At 40.5% G+C, this 26,177-nt stretch overlaps 1 protein-coding gene across 2 annotated transcripts in view; it reads right to left on the bottom strand.

Moving 5' to 3' along the window:
• TRUB1 (TruB pseudouridine synthase family member 1) overlaps window positions 1-24,549 on the bottom strand; it is a 32,183-nt gene extending 7,634 nt beyond the window's left edge. Inside the window, exons 1-6 of one of the 2 annotated variants that reach the window (XM_030241215.2) lie at window positions 24,375-24,549; window positions 22,631-22,723; window positions 19,337-19,392; window positions 6,440-6,521; window positions 2,085-2,157; window positions 762-907 (exon numbers count right to left, since the gene is read on the bottom strand). In XM_030241215.2, the coding sequence (XP_030097075.2) occupies window positions 762-907; window positions 2,085-2,157; window positions 6,440-6,521; window positions 19,337-19,392; window positions 22,631-22,723; window positions 24,375-24,516 (592 nt within the window). In that variant the 5' untranslated portion in view covers window positions 24,517-24,549. The remainder of the gene's footprint in view (window positions 1-761; window positions 908-2,084; window positions 2,158-6,439; window positions 6,522-19,336; window positions 19,393-22,630; window positions 22,724-24,374) is intronic. The other variant, XM_030241216.2, reaches the window with a different exon arrangement.
• Window positions 24,550-26,177: the final 1,628 nt, after the last annotated feature.

Genomic DNA, 26,177 nt, shown 5'->3' with positions numbered 1-26,177 from the left:
CTATCAGTGCTTTTCAGATACTGCAGACAGGCAGCTCCATTAAAATTTTAAAATTCACCTTTAACTTCCCCTGCTCTGTCAGCCCTTCCCTTCCCCCTCTGCCAGTGATCAGCTACTTGTCACCCAACCATAAAGTAAGGGCTGAAGTCACACAGCACTGAGTTCTGTCACTCATACCTGCTCATCATAAAACATCTAGTCCATCACAGGACTGGGGATCAACTGGGCAGACAGATCAATGCAAGGCATCATCTTGACCTTACAGTAGCATTAAACATTTACAAGAATATTTTCTGTTTTGTTTATTTATTAATATGCTTCTTAATGTACTACCCAAGTTTCTTGATGAACGACAGAAGGAAGGATAAGATACTGCCTCCTCAACAAGAAAGGGGTCTGACAATAACTGAAACTGGTCCTGAAAGATGTCAGCAGGTCTGGGAATCTGTGTGAAAGAATGGCAAAGTGAAATAAGCAGACCTGAGAGAGGAATGAGCTGGAGGATGCAAAATCATGGACAGATGCAAATAATCCCCTGACCAGTCTCTCAGAATTTTGCCTCACTGAGAGATTAGATATAATCAGCTTAACTTAAAACCAAAATACGGTGCTTTTAATACAAAGTGAAAGTCTCTGCACATGGGCTCACACCAAAGTAAGTAGCTGAGAGAAATGAAACCCCTTTCACTCTCTTAGTCCCATTCTGAGTGTAAATAAACATTAACAAGCTGGGAGCATTGCTCTGTGTAATAATCTTTGACCTTTACCCAGCGTGAACAGTGGTGGCTGGAACTGCTGGAGGGAAAGGCTGTACACTCTCACTGGCCGAGCAGGCTTTGCTTCCACTGCCTCCCCTCTCTTCATCAGAGTTGAAAGCCTTTCTCCATCCTTCTTCAAAGCAGAATAGCTGATCAGACAGAGCATGAAAACGTGTCATATGGTTGTAATAGAACAGGTTTCCCCTTCTCCAGATCCTGGTAATATTGTACTAAGGTAGCACACATTTTACAACTCTCCAAGTACTCACAAACACCCACAAAAACCCAGCGAGTGCTGCTGAAATCTCTTGGACACAGAATCATCCCATTTACCAGTAGCTACATAAACCAGAAAACAAGAGATGGCCTTGTATCTCTCTTGCTCTATGATTTAAAAGCATTTTATCACTCACTTTGCAGTTTATGAAATAAAAGGGTTTCTGTAAGGGTTACAACACTTGCAGCTGCCTCTAGCATCCCGTGTCTCAGCAGTCAGCAGGGCATCCTCTGTTTCAGTGTTATGCTGAGCTGAGCACTGAGAGTCACTCGGGCAACTCCTGTAATTCTACACTGCTCCTTCCCTTGTCCCACTCCAGGATCTTCCCTGAACAGCATTTACCATGTTCCAGGATATTTAGAACCACTACAGAACCACAGAGACTGGTTTCACTGATTACATGTTACTTTATCCAAAGCTCCAAGTTTGGTCATGACCATAGAAAAATCCAAAAGGATCTTGCTCACCATGTTAGAGGGCAATTTGAAACAGGCCACATGAAGCAGAACATGTGGGGCACTACTGACCTTTCAAGGCTCACACTGGAACCACAGTAAGTGACACATGGCAAATGCAAAGGAAAGCAGGCTAGCTTAAATCACCACAAAAGCCATCTGTCACAAGCTAAGTCGTGCACACTGCCAGCTACTATGGCTCACCTGACCAGATGAAATTTGCTAAGCTACAGAAGCTCAGTCATTAATCACTCATTCATACTCTTAAGTTTTCATAAAAGTAATTCAAAGTCATTTAAGGCACTTCCATAGAGATGTCAGTGAGACTGGAAGACAGAAGACAAGCCCTGCAAAGCTGTTTAAGACTTTTGCTACTTTACATTTACCCAAAACACCCACAGACTCCAGGTCACCATTTGTGCTGGATCTTCAAATGGCCATGACCTGCACTTGCAAATGTTAAACTCCTGACTGCCTGGCCTCTATCCTCTTGTCAAAATGTGTCTTAATACTTCAGGAGAGAACTGACTTCTGTAGGCAAGTCCTGACAGCCAAACACAACTGTCAAAAGTGAGTGAATATCATGGAACTTACAGTGGGGGAACTTGCATGATGTCCCCTGTGAACTTTTGCAGAACATTTTCAAGATCTCCTTTTGTTACCTGGTCTGTGGAAAGAAGACAGTCAGTATGTTGGTATTGATTATTCACATGGGACTAATGGCATCAATCACATTCTGCAAGCAGACACAAGTAAGAGTTCCTTCTCTTCAGAATTTAGATGGGGTGAAAAACACCAAAGAAAAGAGATAAAAAACAGATTGTAGGCAGGAATGTGAATTATCACAAAAGGAGTGGAACAAACTGTCCAAGGTGATCAGGACAATCTGGATACTTTCAGTAGGGCAGAAATCCTCCTTAATGTTTTCTTTTGTAATTCCCCTCTCTAAAGGCTGCAAACTCATCTTTCTTGGAAACGATATAAAAGCTACAACGTTTGGAATATTCTTATTTTTTTAAAAAGCTCCAAAAAGAATAAAATGTTCATCTAACCCTGGGAACTTCTCTTGAAGAGAACCAAACTGCAGGGGAAAAACACAACAGATTATTAGAGAACAAAACCACTGGTGTAGAAAAAGACTTTATCTGAAACAACACATCAAAATTTTCCTGTCAAACAACTAACCTGCAAATGTACTCGGGGGTATAGTTATGTATTAAGTAAGGCAATTTCACTAACAAAATTCTGTAAAAGAAGGACAGCTGGTTTAGGCAATGTACTTTCTTTTAAGAGTACATAAAGACATCTGTCCCACTTTTATTGGAAGACTATAACGTAAGTAGCTGATTGCATTGGTCTTCTGAAGCTCTATTCAACAGAAATTAGATTCATCCCTAATTTTTTTAAAGAGTGCAAACATAAGATCTGCAACCACAGTGCACTTCAGTGCATTTCTACTGTCAAGGGTTTGATTATCCCTGTTTCTCATAAGTAATATTTAATTAGTGTCATCCCTGCCACGTCAACAACATTCTGGAACATAAACCAACCAAATTTATTTATCAAACCATCACTGTATTTTGAAACATACATTTACTTGCAAACCTTAAAAGCCAGATGTACTTCATGCTGTAAGAAAAAAGATGAGATTTCTTTTCACAGCAGCCCTGGGAGATGATCCTGTGGTTCCTCACTTCTATAAAGCACACTCTGCAGCCTCAATGGCAGATACTGTCCCTAGGCCCAAGCAGCTCTCCCAAGATGTGTTATTAACAGCAAGGTTGCAAAGCACAAGGCACAAAACTGTGAGATGCCGAGAGAGACCAATCTACATCAGAATACAGGCTAGGAACAACAAAACCAACTGTACAGTAGCTCTGAATCTTCTGAAGAGTTTCTTATACTGTTATTTCAATCTTGTTTCTATTTAGCAACGTATCACAACAAAACTAAGTGGTGGAGAGTCAGCATGACCTGGGCCCATGACAGTGATCCTGTCAGCCTTCTTGTGAACCCCAGGCTGCTTCACGTTAAAATTCAGTACTTAAAATGTAAGCACAAGTGCCCCTTGGAGTTCTCCTTCCAATCTTCACCCCATGAACTGCATTTATGGCTAGGGCATTTAATGAGCCACCTGAGTTCAGTTCTGGCTCTGATCTCCTATTCCCTTGACTAAGAGGTTACATGTGGCCTCTGAGGAAGTCACTCATGATACAGCCAAGAATGTCTCCTCTGTCTCAGGAGAAAAAAAAATCCCCACGTGAAGAATGATGCATTAAGCCATTAGCAAACAAGAGTTGTGTCATGTGTTTTCAAAGTAAATATTTACAGATGCATTTGCTAAGATCTGGTGTGCTTTTGAGCACTGGCGACTATTGACTGATTTTCCTGCTACAAAGGAAGGAAAATAAAGTTACCAAACCAAAAGGTGCCATTTTGCCACAACCTCAAAAAGCCTTCACTGAAGGGTGATTCTGCCCTGTGCTTGTTAACAAACTACTCCAAAAGAGAACACAAGAATTATCCATGACAGTGTACCAGAAGTTCAGCAAATGACCTCAATTCAGTCTGACCCAGCACAAATTATTTGACAACAGACAAGCAGAATCCTGGACCACACTATCCAAATGATTCAGGTAGCTCTACTGAACATATATTTCAGCATAATCATCAGAGACCTGAGAAAAGCCTCATTAATTTTGTTCTCCAAGTCTGGATATAGCCTGCAGGCAGCTGGGAGGAAGTGGCTTTCAGAATGTACATTCCTGTACACAGTTACAAATATTAAAAAAGGGCTACTAACATTACTGTGCTCAAAAAAGCATCAGAGGAATACTAAATGCTGCTTGCTTCCAAAGTCAGCATCTGACAGACTGGCAGCAATATGAAACCATAACCTCATTTCATGGGGAAATGCAAACTGGTTGTCTGGTAAGAAACAAAAAGCTATGAGAAGTTCAGAAGGGGTTAAAAGCAAGGCGCTCTCTTCAGTACATCCTGACATTGTGACTAACTGTACAGTTTGCTTCCAAAGCTGCTGTCCAGGGACACTTGGAGGACTAAAATGTAACACTTCCTTACAGTTAATATAGCTGGCAACTTTCTGCGGGCACTTTCCTCTAACGTTCCAATGAAGTCACTCAAGAAGAGTTTTATACATTTTACAAACTGGTTTAGTGCCCTTTCTCTGCCCTAAGACCCAATCCTGGATGATGTTGGCACTGCAGGATTTGTATTCCCTTGCTCTGCTTCTCCAAGGATCCTCGTAGGTGACAAAAGAAGACTGAAATTCAACTCAAACATCTGGTTTGCCTTCTCTTGGAGTACCTATCAGGGTTAGAAATTAGGGATGGTGGGCCAAAGAGAGCATTCTGCACAAAACCAAATTGTTTTGGAGAAGACACTGGAAAAGATGAGAAATACAAAACATGTAGGTACCACGGAGAGCAAAAAAAAAGGAGTATCCATGCTCTTTTCTTTCTGAAGAAATCACATCTGACTGATCTGCACCAACATGGAAAGCAACTGAGATCAATGTCACGAGCATTTCTTTCAGCCATCACTTTAGGCAAAAGGAAACTGCACCCCAAACAGCACTGCCCCAGCAATGCCAATGCTGCTCTTCATCAGACCATGTGATAAACAGGATCATGCAACTGATCTCAGTTTAAAATCACAAGCAACTCAAAAAAGGGGGGTGTTTTCAAACCAAATCAGTTCCCCAAGCACACAGTCTAACAGAAAGGTGGTACACAGAAAGCACACACCACAACAGAGGTGGTACAGAGGTGGAAACTGCAGTAACAGGAGCTGCCAGGGAGAGAAACACACATGAAAACAACACTCTAAATTCTGTCTGCAGTAAACAGCACAAAATGAAAAAAGCAAAATTAGTGTTTCAAAAAATGGATTTTTATACAGACAAATACCAAGAAAGTGAATCATCATTTCATTCAAGCACCATGAGGTATTGGCAACTCTCAACACCATGTGTATGCTCAGGCCTCCAGAAGCTTAGAGACTTAGAGCTTGATCCTGAAGCATAAATAAATGATCCAACATCTCTGAATAACATTTCCTAGTAATTAACACTGTTAAGAATGTGGACAAGAAACTATGCTTGCCTGTCTCATGAGCAAAGGAAAACTGCAAAAGAGTATGGAAGTGAGAAATGAAATCCAGGCTTTTCAACACGCCATTAAAGAAGATTATTTACTTCATGTACCTATTACCAGAATGTCAGACGTGTAGAGTTGCTAAGCAACTGCTTACCTATTATTTTTAAATTTTTTTCCCCAAGGTTGTGAAAGAACTAATAACAAATACATTTAATGTGTTACTACACTGTTTCTAAGATGCTCAGCAAAGCCACAGTCAGGATGAGTTCTGAAGCTTTATTCCCTTGCCCTGTGCTCTGTCAATCAGAAAATTTCATTTATTAAAGATGCAAGCAAGACCAAGTTCTGGAAGACAGCCATATGTAGAATGCAGTTTATGCCATCCTCATTAAATGTTAAGCAGTCTGTAGGTGAAGTGGTGTCCTAGAGGGAAGATCCAAGTACCTTATTCCTCCACTGGCCTTAAAGGGTTTTACTAAAAGAGGACTCCTGGGACTACACTCTGAGAGAGGAAAATGTTACTGGACACAGCACGTCATTTGTCAGCCTGTCAAAGATTTAAAATGACACAGTCCTGCCCAATTCTATTTCCTCCCTCCTAATCTAATGCCTGGTTTGTTTTTTTTCCAGCAGAAATGAACACTTGCATTGGACATAATTGCATGAAGCTGGTTTGAATTATATGAGCACTGAAGTTGAAGATGAAATAATCTTAGTTTAATTTCACATTTAAACTTAATTCAGAGTCCCAAACATCTCTTCCGCTTTCCTATGACAGAAACCACTTATGCCTTCAAATTACATTGAGTGTATAGATACATTTATGCTTACCATAAGGTTTTTCTTCAGTCACTTTTCCTGTAGCATCCAATGTATCAGTAGCCTTGCCCAGCATTCCAATGGCAGTGTACTTCTGGGAAGGAATAAGAGAGATTACTGAGTCAAGTCTTCAAAGTTGTTTCTTAGGGTTTTTTTGATAAAGACTGCAACTACCAATTGCTTCAAATCAGGAAGAATACTGCCTAAGTGGTAAATCCAGCAACTCTGGGTAAGCAGAAGTCAAGATGAAAAAACATGGAATCGAACAAAAAGTAAATCCTGTATTACATGCACCTGTGATTTCAGTTTTAGAAACCCAAGGAAGAAGCAACATGGAATCTAATTTTTATTATAAATACATCAATACCATAAAGAAAATAATAGGGTAGTAACATCAAAGTCTCTGTGGGGTGTTGCATGTCACAGTTGAAGCAAGGCACAGAGGAGTACCTTTCAGAGACAATTTTTCTGTTCCTTTGCACACTAAAATAAAAAAAAAGACACAAAGACCTTCACTTGTGAAAGCAAAACACCCACTACCAAGACAAAGCATTACAATGGTTCTGCCATGAAATGCAGGGATATGCAGTAGCCTGATGTTGCAGTTTTGAATTCCTGAGATCTGGTAAGGACTTTGTGACCAGCACAAGGAGTTCAAGGTCATTGAGTAACATTTCTGTTCATTGTGAGTTCTCTGAATATTTGTTTCAGGATTTTTCAGGGTTCTTCTCTAAAAAATTCTTCAGTGTATGTGTCTGTAGTTTTCAAGAAGGAATCAACCTGACCCCAGGACAGCAGCTCTTGTCCTTACATTTCACCTGATGCCCTCCTTTCCCACGTTTTCACCATAAGAACTGCCACGCTCTGAGCATACAGCACAACATGCTGAAGCTGACAGAGGCTTCCCCCGCACCAGCTGCTCCATGACTTGTCACAAGGCTGTCAACACACCAAGGCTCACTCTGTAACATGAGTCTGAGTCAAGTTTAGGGATACCATCAGGTATTACATCAGTGGTTTGACCCATTGCCTTTCCCACTCTAGCCCCCTCAACTTCCCAATGGTAAGTCCAGAAGTCTTCAAATAAAGCCTGGGAGAGAAAAATTGAAATGTTCCTCTATTTCCCAGTAAGGTTCCTGTGACCTTACTCCCAGCTGAACTAATACAAATCTGAGGATGTATCTTTTAGAAGCTGGCTGACCAAACTCTACTGGAACACATCCAAACAGGCATAAGCACTAACATTTTACTGTGAGAAGCAATGCATCCTGCTTCATGTACTTGCAAAGTACAAACAAGCTCAAGTAATAGCAGTGTAGGCATATAAATCACACCCACACCACTGGACTAGTAAGACATGCCTTGATTTTGTTCCATGTGACAACCTGCCACTTCAATGTATTTCTTCAAGCAACTGCTGCAAAATGGAAGCAGCAGAAATAGTCAGACAAAAGGCAGTAGAGTGCAGACTTTAACATAAAAATAACTGTATTCTTTGCTTATTTCATGTGCTGGGTTGGGCTGGGAATACAGAGAATTTTCTTCATAGTAGCAGGTATGAGATCATGCTTTGGATTTATGCTGAAAACAGTGCTGATAACACAGATGCTTCCATTACACTTATTAAACTGCCTTTATCACAATCCATGAGTTTCACCTTTTTTCTGATTCTGTCCCCATCCCACTCAAAGAAGTGAGCAAACAGCTCTGTGGTGTTTTAGCTGCCTGCCAGATTCAACCACACCACCACACTGGGGCTACATTTTCCCTAAATATTGCAGATGTCTAATAACTCTGAAAAATTATGTATTTTAACATAAAATTCTTTGAGTTTACACTCTTCTGGAATGCATGAAAAAATAAATGAAAGAAAGAATGGATGAATGCTGCTCCACAACAAATATTTAAATAAACTTCAAGGTATATTATCTTTTACTACTATATTAGCTGTTAGGACCATAAAATTGACTGCTTTCTGAGACATTTAATGATCTGGTTCTGAACATTTAATTGCACTGCCAGAAATACACTCTTCAGCACCTAACCTAGAGGTTAATAAAAACACGTGAGCAGATCATCATTATCCTAAGCATGATGTATGATCTTAGCAGCTCAGTACAATTCTAAATCGGAAAATTTATAAACTCACACTCTGTCTTCTGATGTTTCCAAATCAAAATACTCATACTACTTCAATTTAATTTATTTCTTTTCCTTTAATTCTAGTTTTGGTTATATGGCTTTAGGCTATCTGCTACAATAACATGTTGTATTTGATCTGCCAGCAATAGAGAAATAATGCCTCATCTGTAAATATGAAAACAAGAATGGCATGAACAATACACTCCAAATCTCAATATTTCCCTTTTAATTTCTGCAAAAAGAGCAAAAGGTTTACAGCTTGTAAAAAGAACATCCTTAAATGTTAGTCACAAATCCCCATTCCTTTCAGGAGCCTTTAAAGAGTCACAAAATACTCAAGCCAGAAATGCAATAATCTGCAAAGGAGGCTGTAACAGCGCAGGAAGTTAAGCATTACAGTTGGTTTATGATCAGTCTCTGGAGTGCCCTTGGCTATCTGTAATTATATATCATAATTCTTACTTGCCACTGGATAAGGTTTACTTCTTCCCCTTTGGTAGGGTGCAGAACCTGGAGGTTGCAGAAGATAATAGGAGAGTCCAGAATTATCTGTGTCAAAATTCAGCATTAACACTCTTTGGACTCTCACTCATGCTGCCCTCAGAAGCACCAATGGATTCTGAGTCATTTAATAAGTGTTCAGTGACCTTTCCTCACCTGTGTTGGCAATCATTTATTTCTTCCAGTTTTATGAAATACATCTAGGGGCATTCTCCCTGTACTCTCAAATTACAAATCACCGCAGGAACACAGACAGAAACTGCTCACAACACTCTGCCTTCAACCCACTCAACCCAAAACAAAAAAAGCAAGGTAGTAGGTGTTGCAGGCAGTGGCAAAGCCTGACAAGCACAGACTGTGACAGAAAGAGCCCCTATATTATAGCTCCTCAGAGAGCATCCTGCCAGCCCACAGCCCCTACATCCTTGCCCTCTGCTCAACTCAAGAGACCAGGACCCAAATCATTTAAAGATTAAAAGCAGCATCTCAACTTCCCTATGGATTGCAGAACATGCAAGTGCAGCACACTAAAAGCTGAGACCCAGCATTCCCAGTCACGACTTACAAGTGCTGCAGCATTAATTCCAACACAGAATGCTGGGCTGGTCCCAAAGCAGAGCCTCACAACTGTACAACAGCACCCTGAGGACAAACAGACCTTTCCAAAACTATCCTGCAGCAGGGAATGGCTGTGTCTCTCAGCCAATCAGAAAACCACTTTATTGAAAAAAAGAAAACCATTATGGCAAGTGAAACAAAAGGCAGCAAGGTGACCAGGAGCCCTTGAGTATAAGCAGCTCCACCATTCACAGCAGTGAGAAGAAAGCCTTAAGAAGATGCTTTACAGTGACAATCCACGCACTCTGTCAATGATAATGCACAAACTCTGTCACACAGACTGGGGGATGTGCTGGATGCAACCCCAGCAAGACCAGACACACAGTGAAATGCTTGGGTGGTCGTGCATGTGCACCATACCCATGACCAGAAAGAAATACACCATAAAAAACCAGCACTGGATAAAAAAATAGGATTACAGGAATCTATAAGAAACAAATTACAAACCTCTAATAAATGTCACAGGTCTTGGGAAGAGGAATTTTGTTTTAGAGTCACAACTACAGGGCACAGTCAACATTCTCACAAATAACAAACCATATGTTTAGCATAATATTTTTAGGAAGAGAGTAGCTATAATTTGGCTTTTTATTTTCATACCCAGTTTCAGAGAAGTGCTTAGACTAGCAGAGAAAGAATATCTATAAAAAGAGAGAGAGAATAAAGGCAAGACTTTATCAGCATACATATTTAACTGAGAAAGGAGAAGAGGAGGAGGAAGAATTCCCTCCCATTTCAGGGGCTGCACAGCCAGCAGAGCCTTCAGCTGCACAACCCCACCCAGGGGGGCTCCAGGAGGCTGAAGCCCCTGGGCTGACTGCCAGGCATGTCTGCCCCACTTATCAGTGCAAATGCTAGACAGACCATGCAACAGAGCTTCTCAGTTTTAACTGTTGAGACATCAAGGTTTTATTTGGAAAGAAGCCAGAGACTTGAAATCTTAAATTATAACGTGTTTTAAAAGCTTTTTCATACATGAAGAAGCAACACTTTAGAAGAGCTAGACAGAAACACAAGTAATTACAAAACAAGGTCACCAGTAGCTGTCAGGAAGATTTTAAGATGGCCCCCACTACAAGAATTTCCCAGGCAAGCAAGCTCTCTGGAAGAGGCAGTTCATAAGAGTTCATCCAAGGATGACCCATTTTCTAATCACAGCAGCAAATGAACACAGAAGTGTAAAAGACAAATAAATAAATTAAGGCTACAATCCCCTGTGCAAGAGACTGAAAACTGGGAAAGAGTTATATTCATGAGAAACAGAAATTCAGTTAATGTAAACTGATGTCTGCATGTGGTTAACAAGTTTGAACATAAACAAACATAAAACAAGTGCTCTAGAGAGCCTGATGGAAATTGGGGAGCACACAGCAGGCAAGCACTGATCAGAATTAGTGCTCCTGTGCCAAAACCATTTCCTCCACACTTACAGATTTGTAGACTTAGGCCACTGAGATAGTGAAGAGGCCTTAAACTGTCAGTTTTGTAATGACATTCAGTTTGTGTTCAATGATTTCTAAAGCACAAATAAACATTTCTAGATTTAATATTTACAGAACTTATTTTGCTGTTTGTATAACATTAGCAGCTACCAGTGGTTTCCAGTATGCTAATGATGCAACAAAACAGAGAAGTGCATGAGGTAGACAAATAAGCTGGAAAAAAACCCAAGGGTTGCCATAGTTTCAATTATTTTCCAAAACAAAGCACTCTCACTAAGCAGATTCCAATATATTAAGAGCACAGAGCCCTAATCTCTTAAAAGCAGATTGCACAGAGGGTAAAATAAAGACTGCAGGATGAGGGAGGAGTTTCATGTTTTACAATAGAGCAAATTCAAAATTATCGGACACCAAACATGACCTTTTGATATACATAAACATTTACAACTTCTCTACCATTCATTTTTTTCTGCTAAAAGAAAAAGCTGACTTTGTGCTAAGCCTGCACTAAATTGCATTTAGTGCTGGATGCTGTAATTGCACTGTCACTGCTGAAGAACTATCTGATCTTTACTTTGTGGACTAACAGGATTTTCTGATCTCTTATGTCAGCTTATTTTAAAGAGTTCAAAATTATGGGATGACTGGATTTTTCATGAGAAGGAAGGACCAGAACCCCCTCTAAGAGGAACCCAAGAGAAGAGACTTTGCCTGCAGCTCAGAGAAGCTTTAAGGTGTTAGCTAAAAACCGTAACAAATTTAAATTTAGGAATCGGAGGGAGTGCAGGAAAGGGGGCAAGGGAGAACAGTGCCAACAGTTACAGAACACTGCATCACCTGAGACAGCACCAGGCCACACATCACCTACAAACACAATGCAGGTCCACAACATCCAAGAGGGGATGCAGGTTAATGCGCAAAGGCGGCTGTTTGAAACCCACAGTTTTTTTATGCAAACCTTTCTGGCAACTGCTCTCTGTGGAAACGTCCCTCACTCATCAAAATGTCTCAGGTTGGCTCTTAAATGTCATCCTCAGCTTTAGTGTCTGTTCCATCATTCTAGTGCCCATATCACAGATAAAATAAAGAAAGATGACCTCCAAATTCTACCTTGGAAACAGAGTTTTAAGGAAATACATAATTCTCTGTCCAGAAATAGAAGACAGTCCTTCCAGAAGGGTAAGACTTTATAGCTACATACAAAATCACAGATAAAATTGAATGCATGAAAGTCTTTGGCTGAATTCAAAAGCATTGCTAAGGCCAAGATGCAGCAAATTGTAAAAGACAGTACTAAGAGCATCTCCAAATTACTAGAAATGAACACTAGAGAAAATAGTGTAGAATGGCTAATCTAAATTGGTTACCATTCTTTTTATTTTCTGTTATTTTTAGGAAGCATGAGAAAAAAGCCTTGCCATGTTGCAGTAGTGATTTTATTAATGAATCCAAGCAAGAACTGCACATGAAGGACAGCCATATGCACAATTATAGGAAGGTCAAGACACAAGAAAGCACCACTGACCTCGTGAATGGAAGAACAGGAAAATCACACCAGAATATGCTCTTAAAATATTCACCATTTGGGGAGGAGAGAGCAGCACTATAGGTGCAGTCTCCTCAAGATTTTCAACAGTTTAAAAAGAAGTGTGAATATTAATAGAGCATGAAGCTGAGCTATTAATAGATTAGGCCTCTGGGGTGAGCATAAAAGAGACTTGAGCACTACACAGCATGTTCAGCCAGCTTACTAATAGTATTACTGCAGTACAGGGTGTATCTATACTATTCAACAGCTTCTTCTTCTACAACTTTGTTTCAGAGATATTGGGCAGGGCAGAAAAGACAAGATATTAAAATCAGCCTCTTCTCATATGATTTTCTATCAAAAAAAGGTTAAAAAAATATAACATATGTTTTCACTAATGAGTAATTGAAGATGTTGACAGTGTATAAGGCTATTTCATCCCTCTAACATTTCAGCCCTTCCCAATTCCTGCATCCCCCACTTTCCAGGCTTAGCATTCTCTCAGTGCAACTTGTTTTGTATAGACACTACTTCAAGTTTTGCTAACACCTTCTACACATTCTCTAAACACATCAAAACCAAACTCATTCATGCATTTTCCCAGTCTTCCTTTTTTTTGTAAGCATTTTCCTTTTGAGAAAATAAGGAAGACAATTGCATTGTCTTCAATGTGATTTCAAAAACTGACACTGATCTAATATATGGAGGCATGTGGGGAACAAGAAATTCATTGCCAGTAAGGTAAAATAACACACAGGACAGAAACCAGTGCCAACAACAATGGGTCTCTGAACCAAACTCCTCTGCTCTAGAGAGCTCATGGAGTTACAGTATAAAGTTCTGGTTTTGCAAAAACCTTCTTAGGTGCCAGTAGTGGTTAAAAAATCCCACCAAAATATTACAGCAATTCCTAGATGTAGCTGTTAAAGGCTACAGACATTAAGTAGCACAAGTTTTATTAATAGACATCTTTGCACTGGGTTGTGCAAACATATGAGGAAGTATTCCTTGAATGTTTGCACAACAGGATAACAAATACCACAGAACAGAAATGTCAAGACTTCTCAGTCCTATACCTGTATTTCAGGAATGTAATATACTTCCTCCAAATAGTAACTAAATGGGTGAAATTAAGCAACCAGTATGTGTCAGGAAGAATTCACCAAGCCAGTCTACAAGGGCTGAAACACATCCATCTGCCCATGGGTCAACATCTCTCATAAAACAGTAACTCCATCTCCAATCTGCCAGTCCTGTTCCTCAAGGAAAACCCATAAAACATCTTTCAAAACAAGCCTGGGAACTAAAATTCATAACTCCATTGGGTTCAAAAAAACCCATGGACTCTAATAGAGATATTGGATTTTAGGCACACTATAATGTTATCTCACATTAACCCCTCCATGTGCCACAACATTTCATTTACCAGGCTCCCTCCTTGCCCTAGGAGATAACCTTATCATCTTCTTCCCTCCTCTACTTCCCTTGTAAGGAAACAACTATATTCTTTAGGCTTGAGCAAAGGCAAAGTAGTGACATTTTGCGTAGCTACAATCCAAATTCTTTAAATGAGCAAGTCACATTCTGTACTTTATTTGTTACCTCTCCCATCTCAATACAAAAAGAAATTCAGTCAGACCCTTGGTTATTCTGGATGGGATACCATAAACAAAGAGGTGTGAGAAGGCAAACCTGTGGCATAAACCACAGAGTGAAAAATGACAAAGTGCTGCAGATGAAAAATTTCTAAGGGAAAAGGTTAAAGAGCAAACAAACCAAAAAAGACAAATACTACAAATTGAAAGCAAAAGCAGATGAACACAAGCATGATGGGATCTGAAGAATCATCAAGCTAGCACTAAGTCCTCCTTCCCTTGTGCCTGGGAGGTTGGCTGGTCCACTGTCAACAAATCCTTGCTGCCCAACTCAGGAAATAAAATGTTTTCTTAATGTATTTTATTAAAGCAGGTAATAAAATGTAGCCTATATTGGAGCAGTCTTGGGCTATTACCTATACAACTGCTTGCCCAACAGAACTGTTTGTAAGCCATACACACAAGCATTACCTACTTTTTATTTCAGAAGTGGTCTAAAAGATGCCTATTCCACTAAGCTCTACACAAATCTGAAATATGCTTAGCTTTAAAATCTATGGCTTCTATTTTATACCTGAGAGAGGGCTTGCATATCCAAATACCTAGATTTCTGTACCATAACAATTAGTCTAATAAAATTATTACTACTACCCAAAAATCTTAAAAATGTTTAAAATACCAGAATATGAAAAGAAAACAGAACACATCCCTATGCACTGTATGAATAAGTGGGTTTGGTTTCACCAACTCCAAAAGAAATCACAATGAAGCACAGAGCTCAGCTGGTGATACTCTAGAGAAATTTTTAAGACTAAAAGTAAGAGCGCACACCACCAAGAGGATGCTTTGAAAGGAAAGTCAACTCAATTTTCTTGCACTTGCAACTCAAAAATGAACTGGAGCACAAACACTGCAATACTATAAAAAGGAAAAGCAACAAACCAGCACAGTGAGGCTATTTAAAATGAAAATTAGAATTTCAAAAGAAATAGCACTTACACCATCATGGTGTGCATGTCAATGTGCAAACACACAAATGTTGGCAGAAGAATAGAGGTCTCAGAGATGCAGAGTTCCTACAATTCTCCTGAAAATAGACAGATAGAGGAAATAAATCTATTGCAGCTTCTACTAAGAAGGGTTCAGAGGGAGCCCCACTGAATTACTGGATACCAAAAAGTCCACATGGGGTTTTGGTGTTTAACGAGCTGTAAACAAATGAAGTCACAAGCAAAGGCTTCATTAGTTTTGCTGCTTGTAGAACCACTGGATGTGCTTTCTATGCGTTATTAATTCACTGGACTCACTGCCAAAAGATGCAAGCAAAGGACTTAATTAAAATTAAAAAATTAAAATTAAAAAAAAATGAATTCATGAAGAAAGCTTAAAGTATGAGAAGTTAATAATAAGTAAAAACTTGATTTTAGGACAGTAAGGGAATCACAGCAGTTAAAGAAATAACCTTGTTTATGGACACTTTGTTCTGCAGGATCTGATGCCACCCCCTCCAGAGGAACAATTTTGCAATACACAGGCTCTAATCCCAGAATCACACTGCAAAAAGTAATTTACATGTCTCAGAAGTTCTGCTAGGTGATTTAAACCAATTCCTGCTCAGACAAGCCCTCTCCCACACCATGCAATGTGACTGGCAAGATTTAAAATCTAATCACTGATCTAGCACTCATTTTCTATCCAGGATTCATAAGAACACAAATTTTAACTATTATATGAAATGAAAGTTGTCACATATCAGGTCACAGATGTATCTTTATGCTGCCCATAATCTCTTCTTCCTTCACACTGAGCACTTGGGGACGTATTTTGGATGTGGATCATGACAAGAAGTTGCATCCTCAGATAAAACCAATATACCCCAAGCTTTCCACTCATGGAGAGGCAGGGGTTGCAAGGACAGTTTGATGGGTGGTGACGGTCTTCATTCACACTAGTATGACTAAAACTCTCTTAGGCTGAACACAGGTGCTATGTCACTGAAAAACAAGCCAATTAAGCACAGAACTGAAGTCTGAAAGTTTCAGTTATCCATAAAGGCTCTATGTGCTGGGAGACATCTCCTCCCGATGGAAAGTATTAGATTAATGAAGAATTTCATTGCTTAGTGCTTCTCATTTTTTGTTCTCTCATTAGCCCATGATTATTTCCCTCATTGCTTCTATGCAACAGCACATTCTCGGAGATGATATGTTTTAAATGGGACTATCCACTTTGGAAACTGTGCTTCCATTTTCTAAACCATTTCCTCCCAGAAAAACCACATTTCTGCATTGTGTTTGAGACAGACAAGTCATACCTAAGACTGAATTGTTCAGAAACAATTTGCCATAATAAATATTGGTCTACCCCCATCATGTTAATTTTACTGGTTAAGCTTATGAGATTTTTTCTCATTCTACTCTATTTTGCCAATATGGTAAAAAACCAAATCTTTAAAAATCTTGAAGTGCAAAACGTCCAAACAAGACCAAGTGCAAGTCCCAGAAAAAGAAGAAAAAGTGATTTTCCTATGGAATATCTATTAAATGTTCAGTATTTAAATTCCAGATCCAAGAGCATTCAGCTTCACCCTCTTACTTGGAACATTTGAAACAACAAAAAGCAAACAAACAAAAGCTAAGCCAGCTTGTACATATTTTTATTTCTGGACAAATATTAAGAATTCAATTGAGACATCTGGAACACTAAGCAGGTATTGCCCTTGGCTGTACATTTCTGTTTGTCTTGAGTTAATTCCTAAGGAAGTCAAACCAATGAAGAACTCAGTTTACACATCAAGAGTAAAACTCTTGCAGAATGTGTGTGAGTTGCACACCAAAGGATAATGCTCAGAGCTGCCACACTGAGTCAGGAAAGTTTCACACAATGTTTGAGCCAGTCCAATTCCTGGCAGAGTCACCATATGGAGTTTACTGCAGTATCATACATTTTGGCCACTCCACATAGCTCTGCTGCCAGCAATGATAGACTGAACTGTTTCTTTACAAGCTGCATTCCTAGAAGCAAACAGTAAATCCTGGCCAGAGAGGGTCAGACAGTTCCTCTGAATCTTTATAATAACAAAAGAAACAAAAGAAAAACATCACATTTCAACAAACACTTCAGCATCCAAAATAGTGGGAAAAAACTAAAGAAGAGTATAAATTCCAAGCACATGGCCTGGAAAGCAAAAAGATACTCAAACCTACGTAGTCATGAATGTATCTCTTGATGCATTATTATTGTCAGTGTGGTCAAAAAACCCAACAGGCAGACATCTGTGAGAGATCCTTCAACCTCCTTAAGCCTCACACATTATTGCATGCCTAATTTATTGAAGTACAAATAGAAAACAGGAAGGCAGAGACAGGAAAGGCTCCAAATAGATGCTGCAGATTCCATACTTGGCATGGATGTCAGGTACCTCACACAGGAACAGCTGCAGTGGAAGAGCTGCTGAACTCTGTGCAGATCCATCTTTGCCTCACTAAACCAAGTAAAATGAGCCAGGGATGAGCCCAGAGCCATGTAAGGCCAGGGATAGATCTGCCTGGGGTGGCTCACCAGGCTGCCCCCACTGCAACTCTCCCCTCTCTAGTCCCTCAGGAGCAGCTCTAAGCCCCTGTGAGCCATCTGGGAACCAGGTTTGGCTGGATAACCCTGTTATGGGCTACAGGACTTCACAGAGAAGTTGTCAAGGAACCTGAGCATACCCTCTTCTGCCAAAAAGGTTGCAAGTACTTCACCTATCACAGCTGCTTCCACTGTGAACCTCAGTGTAAGAGCTAATTCAATTGCTTTACATGTTTTTAAATCAACAGTTTACACAGTAGCTGTGATGACTTAATTTAGCTGAAGTACATCTACGACTTCTTCTAACTTAAAAGTTCTTTCAAAGGAGGTGTCAGGTGGTAACTGCTTACATTTCCAGGGTAAGTCCAGCTGTTTACTGCACATTTCAAAACACAGATGCCTCTGAAATGCACTCATGTAAACCAAATGCAAACCCATTACAGCCAGTGCAGAGACTGGCACTGCCTACCTTGAGTTTGGGATCAGACTCTACAGCTATGTCCTTTTATCTGGTTGTTTTCTTTTCTGACAAATTATTTGCTGCAGAGCGGAATTGAAGATTGTCAACCAAATTCTACCTTTAAGATCCTAAGTGTTCAGACTAGAAGAGAATGGGAAAAATGGCAGAATATAATGCATTATTGACTTTTCCTCCATTTAAGATGAAATTTGGAAGGTTTAATTGATTTCTACATCTATCATTCTTAACGGAATCCTCATGTAAAAATAATGGCTAAACCCATGGGACTTGTGAGGAAGGAATGAACACTGGGACATTACTCTTGGGAGTACTTGCATTTTTTGTGTATGCAATACCTAGAACCTGGGGGATCACCAAAGTAAAATTAACACAGCAAAATTAATCAAAACCAGCAATGAACAAAATTCTGTCAAGGCTCTGGTCTGGATTCTCTCCTGCAGCCACAGGGCTTTTGCTACCTTTGGCTTCTCATATGTGTCTGTTTATGGGTTTGTAGAGCATCCCTCTACAGCAGCAGCAATGCAATCCAAAACACTCTAAATTCCAAAAAGTGCCTCTTAAGGCCTCATGGTATTTGAGAAGATAGAAAAGAAACAAAGACCATCTGTTACTTCAAGCTAAATAACAGTGAAGTTATCTACACATAAGGAAAATTACCAAAAATTGAACTGTCATTCACAACTACATCCCCAAAACATGAGTTTCAGTGCCATCTTCATTAGTTTTTCTTTCTTTTTTTTTTTTAAGTACACTAAATAGTATAGAAATCTTCCTGTAAAATGGTAATTTGGTATTTATTAACACTTCTTATAAAACTGAGACAAACAAAGTTTTTTAAATAACCAGTCTGGACATTAAAGTCTGACTGACACATTTCTGACTAACTGCAAAAGGAGCTGAAGTATACATCTAAGCTAAATATGCAGCATGGCTGACATATTTGCATGTTGGTTCAGCTCTTCACTGACAGAAAAAAAAAGAAAACCTGCAAACAAAACCCCCTGGTAATACAAGTCATTTAGCATTCCTTACCTTGGAACCTGCCAACATAGTCCCCAGCATTTTTGTTCCTTTTCCAATACCAACCACTGCAAAGAGAGAAGAAGAAATGCTACTTCAAAACAGCCCAGCAGCTCCCTTTTTCAACACCATTCAATACTAAATATTATGCTAGTCAGAAACTCAGCTTTTCATGCTCTGTTAGCATATGAAGAGAGTCAACACTTTTTTGAAAAAGCATCTCTGATGTTCAAACAACATGGAGCTAGTGAAAGGAAAAAAAGTCTAAAGCAAAAGATAAATAACTTTCATCTATTGTTAAAATACTTTAATTCAACTGCTACATTTATTTATCTTTCAATCACCAAAGAAATGGAGAGTGCAATTAACATTGCCTCTGGTTTGATGAAGGTTATGGCTCACCAATAATGAATGAAGCCTTCACTGTAACCAAATAGTCCTTTTAAAGGTTGACAGTGACCAAGAGTAACACAGCCAAGACAGCATAACAGAATTGTTTATCAGACTTGCAGGAAGAAAGTAAAATAATCAAAAGGTCCAACTGCCTCTTACTGCGCATGCAGATTACTGTTATTTCAGTCTTAACACCAGTATTCTAAAAAACAGCAATCAGTCAGCTTTTCATAAAAGAAAGACAGAAAAAGAGCTCTATTTTATATTTTACTTTAAAGCTTTTTACAAGATACTTGCCTTTAAAATGCTTTCCTATTGATTTTTCCACATACAGCAATCCCAAGAAAATTTTAGAAGGAAATTAGTTTTGTGTACAACTCACAGAATGTGTAACAGATTATGTACTTTATTTTAATAAAACTAGAGGAGTGAAGGGAGCTTTCAGGAAATCAGCTTCATGTTAATGAAGTGCCAAGACCGAAAACATCAAACCGAAAATGAACTTTGAATAATTTTTTTTTTTTTACTTGTGTTCTAATGCTTCTCAATTTTTATGCTCTGAGACCCATTAGATTCCTTCTTGTTCTCAATTACTACTGCTCTTATTCCTGAGGGTTTTCAGTCACACGTGCTTGTGCTCTCCTGAATCTTCACTTCAACCTGTTCGTTATTTGCCAAATAGAAAAGAGCTGCAAGAAGGCTGAGAAAAGGAGATAAGCACACAGATAAGACTTTATAACCAAGCACTTTTCTTGCAACACGATGACATAACAGAACATAACTTCAACAGCTGACCTGAAATTTGCTGAAGAGTGTCAAGAGAATCAATGGAATAATTTTAAAGAGACACTGAATGCTTTTGTGAACAAGATACTACCAATTTTCTCCATTAATCATCAGCTTATGGAGAATGTGTTATTAAACAGTGACATAAACCCCACACAAGAGACTTCACTGAATGCAGAAAGATTTAACTGAATTTTTATTTTTTTTTTAGACTTTTTCAAGTTTTCTTCTACTGTGGATTCATTACTGCCATATAAAAACCAAGTAAAATTCCCATTTTACACCAAGAAACAGCAAGCTGGAACCACAGCCTTAGAGCAACACCAAAAGAAGATATTCACCAAGACCTGACCTTGCCTTTCTCTCACATGTCATAGATCACTGACCTCTGCCTCCAAGGCCCTTCCTCATTTTCATTTGCTGTCAGTAAGAGAAGAAATATAAAAGTATGTTTTCTGATAAAGAGCACTGCTCAGTGATTGGCAGTACACCTGGCACTCTAAGCATGACTCTGTATCAATTAATTCCCAGGACAAAGTTACAGACATGCAGTACATAAAACCTGTGAGAAAGCAGTACAGATCACAAAGGGTTTCAGAAAATGTAATACTTCTGTCATGCTCCTGTCCATGAGTAAGGAAAGCCTTCTGCTCCACCATTCCATCCTGAAAAGCAGCACACATATTCTGAATAACTTGTTTCTCTCTTCCCTCTCTTCTCATTACCTTACCTGAACACACAAGAAATCCGGGCACATTCGCTTTCCCACTCCTCTCCAATTTTGTACCTTCCAATGTAGTTACCATTGATTTTTTTCCTGTTTGTTTTGTATGGCAGAGGAATGAAAGATCCTACACCTTTTTTCAATCCATCCACAGCTAATTAAGGTGATGTGCTTCTCTATCTACACCAAGCACATCAAGCCCAAATACTTCTTGTCATGCCACAGAAGCAGGCTTTGGAGATTGTGGGTATCAGAGCAGTTGGAGAAGCAATTAAAAAAGCACAAGTGATTTTGCTTTTCCTATGGATCAATGCTGTTGACTTTGCACAGTGAGAAGCAGCATGCTCAAAGGGAACACCTGTGTAAAAGGAAAATGTCTGCTTCAGGAATGCACACTGAATTCTCTAGAGAGTGGCCACAGAGTACAGGAAATTCAAACCAAAACAGGCAGTGCTCCATTCTGACCTAAGAATGTCACATTCTGCCAGGTTCACAAGAGACAATTACCAGCTACAGACCTCTAGCAACACTTGTAGCAACCATCCTCCCCTTGAAGCTGAATTCTTCCTGACAGAAGTCATTCACGAAAGCTCTGAGCATTTACTTTCAGTGTATACTCAGAGTTGTACCTGTTTATTTTCAACAGCAAAAATGTATTGCTGTTATTTCTCCAAGCCAAGGAGAGCTACAAGGTTATGGTCTGAGCAAGCTGTAGTCTGCATGTCACTTATCAATAAAACTGCTGGTGACAAAGTATGATGTGGGAACAATCACACCCACAGCTGAGAATTTAACACCAGCAATTGACACATCCTGTTCTTTAACAAAACAAACAAAAAAAAATACATGGATTGCTATCAAAATTAAAATTAAAAAAAATATCTTTAAAGATTCCTCTTTATGAAGCAAGACAGGACAGGTACCTAAGTTTTTCTGTGCTGAGCTTCAAGAAAAGCAGCAGCTGAATTGTTCTTATACATCTTTTTATTTTTGGTATGTATTAGCAGCCCTAAAAGCTCCCTCAAAATCCCAGAATAGCATTACCTTGAGACAAAATAATTCAACAGATAATGATGACTATAAATCCCCAGCTTAAGTTAAAAAAGCCATCAATTTCTCAGGTACTTTACAATTCATTACACAAGAGTTTGTATTTATGTGAGGATTTGGAAGAGAGGAGAGAAGGCAGAAGGAACAATGCAGCCTTCTATTAAGAAACATGTTACATGCATGTAGAAGTATATGCACAGGAAATTTAACCCAGACCATTCTTCCACAGTTATCAGTCCTTCCCCCAGAATCTGCCATGTGTATCCCAAATTGCTCCTCCACCTGACTTCATGAAGGCACGAAAATGTCTCCTGAAATCATATTTTGATGACTATAATTATGTTTTTCATTACCCAGAACTCCTGTGGCTGCACTGTCCAACGTTCCTCCATGTCCAATTTTCAAAACCTGATTTCTTTTGTTCCCTTTTGTTTGCACACCAGCTTCTGCAAATAGAAATTAAAAGGAAGCATTATAAAATAACCTTAGAATATAGGAAAAATGGCACACATTTCCAGACTGCTAAAGAAAATAAAAAATCAAATATTTAAACTATTAATTAGCAGTGTAGAAATTACTGTACTGCTGAAGACCAATGATTAATTTAGATTTACTCCTGTAAAGGTATTTGCAAGGTATTTTCACTTACATGCTAATGAAGTCTCACATACCATTAGAAACATTTTTTGAAAGCACTGGTAGCAAACCAGTGAAGTTTCATTGACAAAGCATGGAAGAACCAGCAGCAGAGTTCCCAAAATATCTACTACACACATATTTTATGTTATATAATCTGAGCCAATTCTTCATGTATTTACTGCCTTATATTGGGACATGTTCATTTGCATATTCACAGCCCTATGGCAACTCTGCAGTGGACTGAGCTTATTCACTGCTGCTTTCAACCTGTCAGTGTCCCAACCCAGCAAACTTCCTATACAGCTGATGACTCCAGGAATTTTGCAGAGTACAATACCCCTTAATTATTAGTATTAAATATGACAAATGGTCTAAGTTCCTTTATCCATTATCTCTCCATTCAGGGAGTCTGATTCTTCTATACAAAGTGTGTGCCCACACTACAGTTCACTACAGAGTAAAGCAGGCTAAGCACTGACTAGTCTGAAAGTATGTTCTCACTTCATCAGCAAGTGCCCAAAAGCCCAGACTAGATGATCAAGTCCCCATATCCATTATAAAAAGAATCTAGGCCATAGTTGCTCAAACCTTTGCAATAATCTCACCTTTTTTTTTTCCCTTAATAGCTGACTGCTCAGAAAGAGCAGTTTCTGCAGACTTTGTCCAGGACTTTCAAACTTTTTGAAACATTATGGTTTTCACTCCTATGGTGATATTGTTTTTGATGGCAATAGGCAGCGGGGCTGCAGCAGAACATCCTGCCGGTGCTGTGCTGCAGAGATGCTGCTGGCACCAGTTCTGGCAGATGGGCACACGCTGTCCCTGGGACCCTGTCCCAGCTCTGCAAGCAGCCGGGGACCCCCTGCACTGTGCCCCGCAGGACTGGAGCTCCCTGCTGCGGCAAACCTCATCCCCATCCCAGGGCTCCATCCTGCTGTACCCTGGGCGGCAGCAGGGGCCTGCCACAAGTGGCATGTGGTGAATGTGGTGTCACAGCTCACCCCGCAGTGTGACCAACACTGTCTGCCTGGGACAGTCTTTTCTTAAAAGCCTCCAAGGACACAACTCCACCACTTCCCTGAGCCACCCATCCCAATGCCTAATCGCGCTTTCTGTGAATAAATTCCTCCTAACATCCAACCTAAACCTCCCCTGGCGCAGCGAGCCAGGATATACCCAGGAACGGCTCCATTCTCCAAGGTGGGCCATGCCATGGCTATGAACTACTACCAAAACAAACAAGCAAAAAGCCCACAAAGAGAAACTAAACCCTGCTTATGCTCCGGTTTTCTGAGCGCTGAGGAAGTGAGTGGTTTGCCGGGAGTTGTAGGTTTGCCAGGAGTTGTAGGTCCCGCACCCCAAGGACCGCACACACCCGGCCCCATCCCACAGCCGCGCCGGGCAGGGCGCGCCTGGCCCGAACTCTCCGGAGGTGGCGGCCCGGCCGCCGCCGCTCACCTGCCAGCAGCCTCTCCTTGAGCAGGTTGAGCACGGCGGCCGATGTGGGTCCCTTGGGCTTGCAGACGGCGAAGAGCCCGCTGAGCGAGAAGAGCTTGTCGGCCGCGCGGCCCAACGCGGCGCCGCCCGCCTCCCCCGCCATGCTGCCGGCAGCGCGCCCGGCCGGGGCCGCCGGGAGCCGCAGCCGCGCGGGCGGGACGCGAGGGAGGAGCCGTGAGGGAGAGCTTTAAGGTCGCTTAGAGAGTCGCCAGCGAGGCCATTGGCGGATGTTTAATGTGAAAACAAAACAAAATTCGTTGCTAAAATCTAATCAATCAATCTAAAATCTAAACCAAAAATCAACCCCAAAATTGTCTGGAGGCGGCTCCACCAGACACAGCGATGGCTGGGGAAGTTCGCTGACCAGTGTGTTGCCGTGCCTTCGATGCCCAAATGGAAAGAATTGTATTTTGACAGGACAAGAGGAGACAGTTTCAAGCTGAGCCAGGGGAGGTTTCGTTTGGGTATTAGGAAGAATTTCTTTGCGGAAAGGGTGATTAGACGCTGGAACGGACAGCGCAGGGAGGTGGCGGTGTCACCGTCCCTGAGGTGCTGACAGAAAGGCTGGATGTGGCACTCAGTGCCACGGTCTGGTTGACACAGTGATGTTCTGTCATAGGTTGGACTCGATGATCTCCGAGGCCTTTTCCAACCTAATTGATTCTGTGATATTCCGCTGACTGGTTGCTGTGTCCATTAATCTTCCTGCCTCTGTAGGTGTTTTAATGTAAAGAGAGTGTTGGGAAGGCTTCTCTTGGATCTCTCACCTCCATTCATAAGTACAGTGTGTGGGTTTTCCTCTCCACGTCTGATTTGGACAGACTCGTTTCTCTGACAACACTCCAGAGACATTTAAACAAGTCGTGCTTGAGCAAGGCACCAAGAGCTTGGATGCTTCATTCATGGATTTAATTTATTCATTTTCAAGAGCCTGCAGATGAAACCATGAAGAAGCACCTAAAAAATATACATGTCTAACTAAGGGCTGTTCATGTTCCCAGACCTTTCCAGTGCTTGAGAGAAGCAAATCTTCCTGCTGAAGTCAATGGTTGTCTCTGTGCAGAGCAGGATCAAGGTCCCTGTGTGGGTTTTCAGCCTGTGCTGGAGTCAGTGGTTCATTCCGTGCCTTCCCCAGAGCTGCACAGGGCACAGAGCTTCCAGCTGCAGCTGCCAACGCTGTGTCCATGAGATGGGAACAGCTTCCTGCCTCCAGCAATGCCAACCACCTCCCCTGCACTTCTCTTGTGTGTATTATTATCCAGGCACCTTATTTGCTTGTATCTCATCTGCAGAGCTGCAATGTGGCTGTGGAAATATTCCCTGTTGCCATAAGCTGCGAGGGTGGATTCCCTGGTGAGTGGCGCAGGTCTTTGCAGGACATGGAAGTGAGGTGTGAGAATCCTTCTGTGGAAGATGAAATGGCAAAGCCACACTGGGGAAAGAATTCAACAGGAAAATCACTACTGATTTACATGGAGTTAAAATCTAAGCACTGTGTGGAAGGCATATTGTAAATGGTGATGGAGCTTTTGTTGCAGGCATGGTTTAATCAGATTGTTTGAATACCAGTTCTAGCCAATTCCCTGCTAAAAAGCTCTTGAACACAGATTGCTCTGTAAGTGGGCTCCAGCAAAACTATTTGAACATGACCATTAAGAGATGGTGTTCATGAGCTTCCGGGCAGGGAGATTGCAGCTCAAGGACTGAAATGCAAACCTGTCACACTGTCATGGCCAGCAATATCATTGGGCAAGCAGACTGCTC

The sequence above is a fragment of the Serinus canaria genome, chromosome 6 (genome assembly GCF_022539315.1).
Source record: "Serinus canaria isolate serCan28SL12 chromosome 6, serCan2020, whole genome shotgun sequence".
Classification (NCBI taxonomy): domain Eukaryota; kingdom Metazoa; phylum Chordata; class Aves; order Passeriformes; family Fringillidae; genus Serinus; species Serinus canaria.
This window is presented reverse-complemented; position numbering and strand designations above follow the sequence as displayed.